At 38.6% G+C, this 12108-nt stretch overlaps 1 protein-coding gene across 6 annotated transcripts in view; it reads left to right on the top strand.

Moving 5' to 3' along the window:
- The window catches only part of LOC102838260 (dystrophin-like), a 3237302-nt gene that overhangs the window by 3169299 nt on the left and 55895 nt on the right, over positions 1 to 12108 (top strand). For all 6 annotated transcript variants that reach the window (XM_006870143.1, XM_006870144.1, XM_006870145.1 and 3 more), the window contains 2 exons: positions 9909 to 10152; positions 10593 to 10716. In XM_006870143.1, coding sequence (XP_006870205.1) covers positions 9909 to 10152; positions 10593 to 10716 — 368 coding nt within the window. The remainder of the gene's footprint in view (positions 1 to 9908; positions 10153 to 10592; positions 10717 to 12108) is intronic.

The following is a 12108-nucleotide window of genomic DNA, read 5'->3' as shown; positions in this document are numbered from 1 at the left end:
TAGGATCAGCACTGGACTGCAAACCACAAGGTCAGCAGTTCAAACCCACCAGCTGCTCTTTGGAAATCCTACACAGGTATCTGTGAGTCGGAACTGACTTGGCAGCACTTAACAACAACATTGTTTTAGATGCAGACCTTTACAGTTGTCCCCATTGTATGTAATGGATCCTATGGGTATGCATATCTTGGTGTAAAATTTAATTTATAATACTGGTTTAAGAAGAAGTTGGTTACTAGAAAGTGATCTTTAGTTCTTTGTTTCAATATTCTCACTATGTTGTTGTTAAGTGCCATCTAGTCAGTACTGACTCATGGCGACCCTGTCTAAGGCCCTTGGGGTTCAGTGTTTATCCTACAGCGCCATCCCAGGACTCTCACGTAATTACAGGTAGGAAAGAGTTCTATTTTAAAGAATAGATTGCTGTTGTTAGCTATCATCATGTTGGTTCCAACTCATAGTGACACTGTATAGGGTTTCCGAGGAGTAGCTGGCAAGGTAGAACCACCAACCTTGCAGTTCACACCGACTTTGCAATACAGTGCATTAACCCACAACACCACACCAGGACTCTAAACAATAGATTGTATGTATTGAAATCAGTTGACCTCTGTAAGTTAATTGAAATTACTCAAGGATCACTGTTATGTTCTTCATCATACACACTTACTTATAATTGTTAGAGGGGCACTCCTAAATCATTGCTCGAGGGACAAGTTGCTTTCATGTTTTCTGTGGTTGAGATGAGACAAGTCTCGCAGATTTGATCCAAGTTTCTTGTCCATTAGTTGGGAAACTCTTTTTTAAATATAATTTGTATCTGGGCAACCGCATTTATATACATGATGGCATAAAGTTACTTATATCTATATAGTTTCAGAATGGTGGACTTTTAACATTCTATGGAGAATAAGAAATTAATAATGGATGGCAGACTTTTTTTTGGATGACTGGCTGCAGGAAGAAATTGTAGTGACGGCAGCCATGTGCAGTGATTTTGAATTAGTGTTCTTTAGGGAGCTACCAGAGAAATACAATTTACAAGAACATAAATGGAGTCTCTGTGGAGTCACTGTGTAATCACTGACATACATTCATCTGTGTTGAAATGATTCCATGAGTACATTCTACCAATTATAGAATCAACAAGGGTGAGAGGTACTTCAAGAAAAGTAAAATATATATATTGGGCTAACCATATGAATTGATAGCCAAGTGTCTGAATCAGTAAGTTATGGTAGTTATGCTTTAAAAGTACTCATCTTGGAACAGTGGTGACCCTATTGATTATTTATGGAAACAGTCTCCCCTACATGCTTACGTATACTGTGTTCACAAAAATCTGCCATTATTGATATACTTTTAAAGGCATTACCACAAGATATTTTTAAATACATGGAAGTGACTGAATTAGTAAGGGCTACATGGCTCCACTTCCTGACTCCTAACGAGAATTACCAAGTCCTCTTGTGACACTGTAGGATAAAGAACTGGACCACAAAGTTGGTTTGAACTGCAATGTCAGTGGTTCAAACTCACCAGCCACGCCTCGGAAATCCTCTATAGCCCTGGTAGGGAATGTCTGGCCCACGAAATCATTTGGTCTAGCTCTGCCAAGGCAACTGCAGTTCCAGCCATCACATTGTTGTTACGTGCTGTCAAGTTGGAGTTCTGACTCATAGTGAGCGGCTGGTGAGTTTGAACCGCCAACGTTGTAGTTCACACTGACCTTGAGGTCCACCACATTATCCTTCAGTAACACACCATTGCATTGCTGTTGTTGTTATGTGCTGTGGATTCGGTTCTGACTCATAGTGACCATTGCATTAGGGGTGAGTTAATCAAATGTTTGGCCAAATATAGCCCACTAATTTTTAAATTGGTAATTTTGTATAGCTTGGGAATGATGTTATAAATTTGGGCTGAAAAAAGGTTCCCCTACCAGCTGTTCGGTGGGAGAAAGATGAGGCTTTCTGCTCCAGTAAAGATTTACAGCCTCGGAAACCCTGTACCAGGGTCACTATGAGTAGGAACTGACTCCACGGCACATAACCACCACCACCACTCTGGTAGCCTAGTGATGATGAATCAGGCTGCTAACCTCAAGGTCAGCAGTTCGCAACTACCAGCTGTTCCGCAGGAGAAAGATGAGGCTTTCTGCTCCTGTAAAGATTTACAGCCTTGGAAACCCTGTACGGGGTCGCTATGAGTCGGAACCGACTCCATGGCACATAACCACCAACACCAACACCCTACTATGGCGCTGTGGGTTAATGGGTCAGATGGCAAAGTTATTTGAACTGCAAGGTTGGCGGTTCAAGCTCCCCAGCTGCTCCTTGGAAACCCTATACAGGGTCGCTATGGGTCAGAATCAACTTGATGGCACTTAACAACAACAACCCTTCTATACAAGGTCACTCTGAGTTGTAACTGATTCGATGGCGCTTAACAGCAACAAATATACGAGTTCTGGTGTGGTGCTGTTGAATAAGCAAGGTCAGTTTGAACTGTAATGTCAGCAATTCAAACGTAGCAGTCCCTCCTCGGAAATCCTATACAGATTCACTCTGAATCGGAATTGACTCAACTGCACTTCACAACAGCTACAAAACATTCTCATACAACTCTCTTACCATGGCCAGAACTTATTAGGCACTGCTTAGTAAAGTCATGTTTTATTAAATCCTCCTCTGAGCAACAATTCTTGATAATCCTCGTGATCCTTTATAAATATCTTAATAGAGAATTCTATTTAAATCAAGAGACTCTGTTTTATGTGGTGGCTGGTCAAGATGCCTCTTTTTAGCAATTTCTGATTTTTAGAACCTTTGGCATGGTAGTTTGGTCTTTCTTAGAGCTTTAGGAAGCAAAAACCATTTCTCAAAATCAAGTTTAGTTATGGAGTGTACTAGGAGGTGTATGTATGTCCCATACTATTTATTTAGTAGAAAAACACTTGTTTGGCTCATTTAATCCTGGTCTAGTGAATTTAGGTTTGAAATGAATTCCAAGGAAAACTTGACATGACACCTACAAAATCCTGGTGTCCTAGTAGACTTCTGACTAAGATAGTGTCAGCTCTTGCTTTAAGGCATCTTCCTCTAAGCTTACCAATGCTAGATAGTGTGTGGCATGAAGAATGAAATTGATATCTTCATGTACCAGAAATGAGGGTGGAAAAAAAACATAGCAGGGCATGGCAAGCAATGAGTAAGACTAAGTCAGTGAGCTTTCAGCTTTTGCTGTACTAACAGGGATTGAAATTCTCCTCACAAGGTGGGAGCCCAGAGTCAGCCTTACTGTTTGAAAGCAAGGATTCTCAACACACACCTCGGGAGACACCTGCACAATTATCTTTGAAAGAAAAATGAGAAGAGACGATCTTGACTTCTATAGAAGGCTCTACAACTTGTATGCAGTCATGAACCTAGGGGTTAGACCCTCTTTGGGGAGGACACCTCACAGTCTAGAAACTAGTAAGTGGCCTAATCTGCCTGCTGCCTGGTGATGAAGTCAGCGATATCTCTATAGCACTCAGTGGAGGAGCTGCAAATGTAATATTAGCTCTCACTGTAGCCTACAGGTCCTTTAGTAGTGTGTAGGAGCAGCCACGAAACCATTTGGCAAAGAGTGGTTTTCATAAGAAGAGGAAAATATAAAGGAAAACACACACACACATTCATATAGCAATCCTTTCAAAGCGTGTCTCCAAAACAAATCCACAAGACACAAAGAAGTAAACTCGCACCCGCATCACAAAAAGTCAACAGTTATAAGATGAATTGAAAGGAAATGATAGAACAATACAATGAAGACTGTTTTTAACTAAGATTGAGATGTTTGAAGACTTGACTAAAGGAATAATAGTAATTAAAATACCAACACACTAAGAAACAGAAATAGATAAACAGCAAGTGGATCTGAAAAAGATTTCTTCAGAAATAGAAACTCTAGCCTTTAAAGTTACAAATGCAATAGGAGGCAGGGACAAACTTTAGACTTGATCTACTCAGAGAAGATTAGGAAAATAGAAAATGACTGGAACTTTGCTAAACACAGCATAAGAGAAACAGGTAAGAAATATAAATGAGCAATTAAGAAAGATGGATAATTGACCATAAGAATTTAAAATATGCTTAGGGTTTCATAAGCAGAAAATGGAAGGAATGGCAGAGAAATGATAGCTGAGAATCTTCCATAACTGAAGATGTGTCTTTAAAATAAAATTTCACAAATGGTCTACCAAGGGAAATCTCAGATATCTAGAAAGGCAAGAAAGGTCAACACAAAGCTCAGCTTTGAGAAGCCATGATCGATCAAAACGAACCTTTTTTGTTTTGTACTGGTGGTGGTGGTGGGCCTTGGCGTTGGTTCCAGCTCATAGCAACACTGCATAGGGTTTCCAAGGCTGTAAATCTGTACGGGAGCAGAAAGCCTCATCTTTCTCCCGTGAAACAGCTGGTAGTTTTTAACTGCTGATCTTAGATTAGCAGCCCAACTCATGACCACTATGCTACCAGAGCTCCTTTGTTTTATACTAGAAGGCATAAAAAGATATATTTAATGTACTGTATGTACTAAACTTTGTTTTCTGAACCGAGGCACTTATAAATAACTCAAAAGGCGAGTTCTATGGACAACTAGACCCAAAGACTCACATCACTAAGGAAGACTTTGCTAGAAAAGCTAGTCTTCTATCTGTACCTGTATGAAAAGCAGTTGGAAAGACAGTAATTGTGTGTTGCACTATTTGCCATGGCCAAAAACCAATGTTTCCAAAGGATGGATGACCCAATCTGGTAGAAGGAAGAATCTTGGATATGATGCTTAGATAAAAACATGTTCTCTGTTGGAACATTTCAATGGGGGTGGTTTTTTTTTAGTGAACAAGGAAAAAATTAGGAGATGTTGCCTATCAAATGAAACTTTCTGAACATTGCTGCTTCAGATTCAGAGAAATACATAGCTGATTGCTAGTTAAGTGGCCAGAAACTGGATTCTAATTAAAGTGGATGACTACATAAGTTCCACACCCAAAGGACCAGTGTGCAGTCTGGTTGAGGGTAAGCTTATTTTGATGAATATCTTATTACTACTTTGTCAAAACAAACTGTGCACACAACTATCCTTAAAGAGTTGAAATGGTCGGATTTCAATCAATGCAGAGAGGAGATTCTGAAAACAGTAATTAAGAGATTCCATTCCTGTATATGAAAAAGATCATAGAGACTGATTTCCTGCATGACTAAATAAATTCCTACAAAGTTTATAAAGTTAGGTACAAGGTGGTGGTGGTTTGTACCGTGGGATCGGGTCCAACTCATCGTGACTTTGTATAGGGGTTTTAAGGCTGTAAATCTTTATGGGAGCAGAAATCCTCGTCTTTCTCATGTGGAGTGACTGGTAAATTTGAACTGCTGATCTGTGGTTAGCAGCCCAACTCATAAGCCACTATGATACCAGGACTCTTAGGTACCCGGTAGAGTTAAGTAAGCAAACAAGAGTAGATTTGGATTTTATTTTTTGCTTTAATGGGGATATCTATCTGTTTGGAACTGAGCATTTGGAAAGACGTATCATACCCTTGAAGAAAGTTTATTTCAGGTGTGGAACAACAGGAAAAATTTCCCTAACAGGATATCTGGTCATGAGATTATCTTACTTATCAAACTGGACAATGTGAAACTTTTCTTACCTACTCACCACATACAGCTCATTTGTTTTCTCATAAATACAGATCTCCCACATTTGGAGGCAGGAAGTTCTCCTGCGTGAGCAAATCTGTCACCTTACTTTGGTATTTATCATAACTGGAAAAAAGGTTTCAAGAGTTCTTATCAGTCACTGAGTATCAAATATAATGTATCCAAATTGGAATTGCATTTCCAGAAAATCCTAAAGCATTTGGGACCTTTGCATGTGCTAGTATTATTTACCTTTCTGTTAACACCAATTGAATGTAACCAAATGAAAGTGGAATAGACATAGAAAAAATTAGACAAAAAGAAAATTCATGGAAATAAATATTTTTGAAAGAAGAATAATTATAAAAGAAACCATTAAGATCTTGTATGAATCTAGCAGTATAGGCCCAAAGATCTAAGGCATATAATATAAAGCAAACTATGACAGAATGAAAAAGAAAAGCTATCAGATCCATAATTATATCTTGGCATTCCTCTAACAAAAACTGATAGCTGCAGCCCAGAAGAACTAGATGCTACCACAACTAACTTCTCTAAAAGGGATCTGTTATTGCATGGAAGGAAATGCAATCATTGAGATGAAACAGAGTATGATTTGTTGGATGTAAAACTGATGATTTAGTATGTAAACCATCACTCAATTCACAGTAAAAAGTTTTACAAATTGATAGCTTTAAAAAATAAAACAATTAGTAATGGTATGGACAACTTGAATAACAAATTAACTGTTGTTGTTGTTAAGTGCCATTGAATTAGTTCTGACTCATAGCGACTCCATATAGGGTTTCCAAGTAACAACTGGTGGGTTTGAACCACCAACTTTGTGGTTAGCAGACCAGTGTTTATCCTACAGTGGCACACAATCTTAATATGACTTTAGAGCCTCATCCTTTCGAGTGGGAAAATAAGCATTTTTAAGTACTCACTGAAAATCACTATGAACTATGTTGCAAAAAGAAGTATTGATGAATCCAAAGGATCAGTATCATACTGTGTAATCTATTTAAAATACAATTAAAATAGAAATATGTGCTGAACAAATAAGTGAAAAGAATTGTATTTGAATATGTAAAATGTATATTCCTAATAAACATCATAATAGAAACTGTAAAATGTAAACAACTGAATTAAATCAAATGATATATAACAAAATTTGGGTGTTGTTAAAGCCTTCAAGTCGGTTCCAACTCATAACGACCCTGTATAGGGTTTCCAAGGAGTGGCTGGTAAGTTTGAACTGCCAACCTTGCTGTTCAAATCAACCTTGCTGTCCAGTGTTTTATACTATAGCACCACATCAGGACTCCAAAAGTGGTCCCTAGAAGAACGTTTATAACCCTAAATATATTTATTAAAACTGCAAAAAACTGAAAATTATTTCAGTATTCAATCTGAAAAGCTAGAGACAAGAACTAAATTACAAAACATTATTAATGGACATAAAACAAGGCTGGAATAAGTGAAGAATACCCATTCCTGGGTGAGAAGATCCAACATGAAGTCAACTCTTCCCAGTTTAACCTATAAATGCGATATGCAGATGATACAACCTTGCTCGCTGAAAGTGAAGAGGACATAAAACATTTACTGATGAAGATCAAAGAGCACAGCCTTCGATATGGATTACATCTCAATGTAAAGAAAACAAAAATCCTCACCACTGGACCAATAAACAACATTCTTATCAATGGAGAAAAGATTGAAGTTGTCAAGGACTTCATTCTTCTTGAATCAACTATCAACACTCACAGAAGCAGCAGTCAAGAGATCAAATGACATATTGCATTAGGCAGATTGGCTGTACAAGACCTTTTTAAAGTGTTGAAGAGTAAAGATGTCAGCTTGAGGACTAAGGTGCCCCTGACCCAAGCCATGGTGTTTTCAGTAACCTCATATGCATGTGAAAGCTGGACAGTGAATAAGAAGACCACAGAAGAATTGATGCTTTTGAGTTATGGTGTTGGAGGAGAATACTGAAAGTGCCATGGGCTGCCAAAAGAAGTAATAGATCTGTTTTGGAAGAAGTGCATCCAGAGTGCTCCTTTATAGGCCAAGATGGCCTAACTTCATCTCTCATACTTCGGACATATTGTCAGGAGGGAGCAGTCAATGGACAAGGATAGCATGTTTGGTAAGGTGGAGGGTCAGAGAAAAAGAGGAAGACCCCCAATGAGATGGATTGGCCAAGTGGCAGCATCGATGGACTCAAGTGTGGCAACAGTAGTGAGGTTGGGGCAGGATCGGGCAGTGTTTCATTCTACTGTGCATTAGGTCACTATGAGTCGGTGCCGACTTGATGGCACCTAGCAACAACAACCATTACAAATCAGCGGGGGGTGAAGAGGCATGGTCTAGCCAGTGCATGACATTAGTTACCAGGTTATCTATGGGGGATGGGAACAGCAGTAAAATTAGATGTTATCTTCTCACCAAGCACAAAGATAGATTCGAGGTGGATTGAAGTCCTAAATATGAAAAACACATTTTTAACCTTTAAAATGTAAGGACAGTTTTACTAAACAAGGCATGAAATATAGAAGATATGGAAGATTATATTGGAATTTTACATTTTTGTACAGCAGAATACCATGAACAAAATTAAAAATCAACTATACTAAAACAAGAAAGTTACTGTTGTTAAGTTCTATCAAGTCAATTCTGACTTACAGCTGGTGGGTTTGGACCACCAACCTTGTAGTTCAAAGTCCAGTGCATATCCTACAGTACCACAAGATAATATTTGCCATGCACATAACTGGCAGAAGAATAAGAATTCAGAATATATCCAGAACTTTAAACTAATGAGAGAAAGGACAATTCCTTGGGAAATGGGCAAAAGAAATAAGAAAATCCAATTAACTTATAAGAAGTTAAACTTCACCTGTAATCAGGGAAATGCAAAGCAAAATACACCCATCAGATTGACCAAAATTTGAATGTCTAACAGGTAATATTTAATAAGGATGTGGTCAGGTGGAAATTCTTATACAATACTGATAACAGTAAATTTCTAAAACTACCGAGGGGAACAATTTGATAATAGATAACAATGGAGAAAATGTTGCTGTTGTTTGTTAAGTGCTGACAAGTTGGTTCCGACCCATAGCGACCATAGCTTCTGAGGAGTGCCAACCTTGTGGTTCAAACTGATCTTGAAGTCCAGCACGTTATCCTGCAGCATCTCACCAGGACTCCAACAATTCCACATCTAGCTATATTCTGTAGAGAACACCTTAACCAGGTATCCAAGGAGACAAATATTAGGAAGTTCACCACATCATGGTATGTAATAATAAGATGTTGGGAAAATCAAAATGTCCAGTAATAGGAGAATGTTGTTGGCATACTGAAGCATAATATTTTCTGGAAGTTAAAATCATGCACTGTTATGAATCAACATGGATAAATCTTCAGAATGATACTGAAGGCAAAAACAAGCCTTAGAATGGTATGTATGCCCTTAAGCATAAAGTTCTTAAATATAAAGTTTAAGAACATGCAGAACAATGCTATAAGATTGAATCACATAAAATGGCCTTTTTTGTTTTTTAGTAAAAACCAGTTGAGTGTTAGCATCTTTATTAAGTTAAACCTAATATGTATAGATACATTCAAAGCAGTGCTGGATATGGAATTCAATATGGCATTGTCTCAATGGTGAAGAGGGAGCTAACTGACATTAAAGAAGGTCCAAGGGGAGCTTCAATTTTAGCTGTCTTAGTTTTCTTCCAAAAATTTCAATGAAGGGTGGTAGGTACATGAGTATACTCTTCCCATATTCTTATACATTTCTCTTGACAACATTCGATGACATTTTTAAGCAAACTAAAATGTTGATAGTGGTATAAAATTTTTAATTCCATGGCATTATGAAGTAGTATTTACCAAATGATTAAATTCTTTGCTGCATACTTATCTGAAATGGTACTCATGAGGCTTTTAGTATACTCATAAAAAAAAAAATGGAAACATATCTCTCCTCATACAGCAGGCAAACGCTTCAAATTTTATTTTATTCCTTAAGCATCAGTAAGCTTGTCATCATAAAAATCATTCATTAAGTGTCTCTTTTGTTTGCTGTTGTGTTTGGTGGTGGCCAGGTGATCTATCTGCCCTGTTCTATGAAATCCGATAGTGATATTCAAGCTCCTTTCTGTTTTTCTTTCTTTTCTGTTTTTCTTCTTTGATGCCAACACCAAACAGGAATCTGCAAGCAGAGTATGATCGTCTGAAGCAGCAGCATGAACATAAAGGCCTGTCCCCACTGCCATCCCCTCCTGAAATGATGCCCACCTCTCCCCAAAGCCCCCGGGATGCTGAGCTCATTGCTGAGGCCAAGCTTCTGCGTCAACACAAAGGCCGCCTGGAAGCCAGGATGCAAATCCTGGAGGACCACAATAAACAACTGGAGTCGCAGCTACATAGGCTACGGCAGCTGCTGGAACAAGTGAGGCTCCCATCCCTCTAACACAGGACATTTACAAGCACTTATGTGCCTCTTTAAAAAAATGAAAACATAGAACTCAGTCCTTTTCCAAAGGACAACCAGCATCAATGTGTTGAGGACATATTTGATACATGCTTAGCCAAGTGCTCTGTATCAAGGTATAGAAAAAGAAGAGAAAAGCGAATGTACCTTTTTCATATTTGTTCAAGGCTGTTTCCTAGAAACGTAATTTTTGTTTGACCAATTTGAAATATATATTGGAATAAGTGTCCACTAGTTCTCTAAAAGTAAAAAAAAAATCCTCTAGAAATGGAACTCTCTTGTTTCTAATTAAGAAAGGTCAACATTAGAGTCATGAGTGTCTATCACAGTTTTATGTTTATGTATTTGTTTGAGTGTTTTCTATGAAGAATAATCCTGTTTTCTTTTGGATGTTCTAGCCCCAGGCGGAGGCCAAGGTGAATGGTACCACCATGTCTTCTCCGTCTACCTCTCTACAGAGGTCAAACAGCAGTCAGCCTATGCTGCTCCGGGTGGTTGGCAGTCAAACTTCAGAATCCATGGGTAAGTGCCTTAGCTACCCCTGGATTTTAATACCCCTTAAGGTGTAGAAATGTTAAAATGTTTGCTCAGAGTTCAACAGCATCAGTGAAATTATCTAATACCAGTTGTGGACAAGGCAATGTCATAAAATACAAAGAGAAATGGCATAATCTACCCATTGAAGCTCCAGTCATTCAGTTATTTAGAGTAAGGCAGAGTGATGTTAAAGTTTATTCATTTTCAAGACCAGAGAAGGCTTTATGATGAATTGTTATTTCTGAAGGGTTCCAGCTGTTGGCATTAAGGATGAAGAATATCTTGAAGAAGGACTAGCATACAAAAAAGGTGTAGAGATGAGTTGCTCAGGCCAAGGATGCACAACAGCCTGAAGTTCAATTTATTAGAAGGAGAAAGTCCAAGCCGGATGTGGAGGGAAATAAGGGTGTAGAGGAAGATCTGGGTCACATTATTATGACGTGAATATAGGACTCATTTTTGTAGGTGTCAGGGAGCCATTGAGAATCATAAACCAGGTGAGAAATAAATAAAATGAACTTCTTAAAAAGATGTATTTTAGTATCTATGCTTGACCCAAAGTGCAACTTTCGTAGATGGAAAGAGCAGTTAGGTTCTCAGTATTGCAAAGGTTCAGATACGTGAGCTCTAAGGACCTGAACTTAGGGTTGGGAGTCATGGGATGGGAGGAGATGGATGTGAGACTAGTATATCAATATGGAGTGCCCAGAACCTAGATGAGAAATGACTAGGTGATGTGAGTAAAGACAAGAGAGGAGAGGGCGTCGTTCAAAGAAGATAGTGATCTGTTTGGTGGTGAGTGTATTGGTTTGAAAAAAAAAGATGAAATACAAGACTGTCTCTGGTGTAAGGGGACAAGCTGGAGAGATTTGAAAGAGAGCTCCATAGAATTGATTGCTGAAGACGATGGTAAAGAGTATAATGAAGGTTCTTGAATACAGAACCTTATGGGAGACCTCTAAATGGGTGATGGTGTTGTGAGGAAATGGGGAGTAAGAACAAGTGGTCCAGTGCTAAAGACCTTTTGAACAAAGGTTGATGAAAATGAATTACAGCTCATTGGATCACTATAAATTCTGTCATTGGCCACTTCTGGGAAAGCAGTTTCAGCCAAGAGGAGGGATGTTGGAGAGTTGTTGTCTTTCTGTAAAGTAAAAGACCATGTAATCTCAAAAATGTTTGTGAAACTTAAGGGAAGTGATGTCGAGGTCCTATGTCAGGGTCCAGCCTTGACAAGGAAGTGTGGGTGCCACGAAGAAGGGAGATCTGGCGGCAAAAGGGATAGAGAAAGAGAGAAACGAAATATATACAAAAAAGACAGACACACAGATATGATGCAAGCTGGCAGGTAGGCAGATCTGCAAACATATTGCCTAG

The sequence above is a fragment of the Chrysochloris asiatica genome, unplaced genomic scaffold, assembly GCF_000296735.1.
Source record: "Chrysochloris asiatica unplaced genomic scaffold, ChrAsi1.0 scaffold00139, whole genome shotgun sequence".
In the NCBI taxonomy this organism is placed as follows: Eukaryota; Metazoa; Chordata; class Mammalia; order Afrosoricida; family Chrysochloridae; genus Chrysochloris; species Chrysochloris asiatica.
This window is presented reverse-complemented; position numbering and strand designations above follow the sequence as displayed.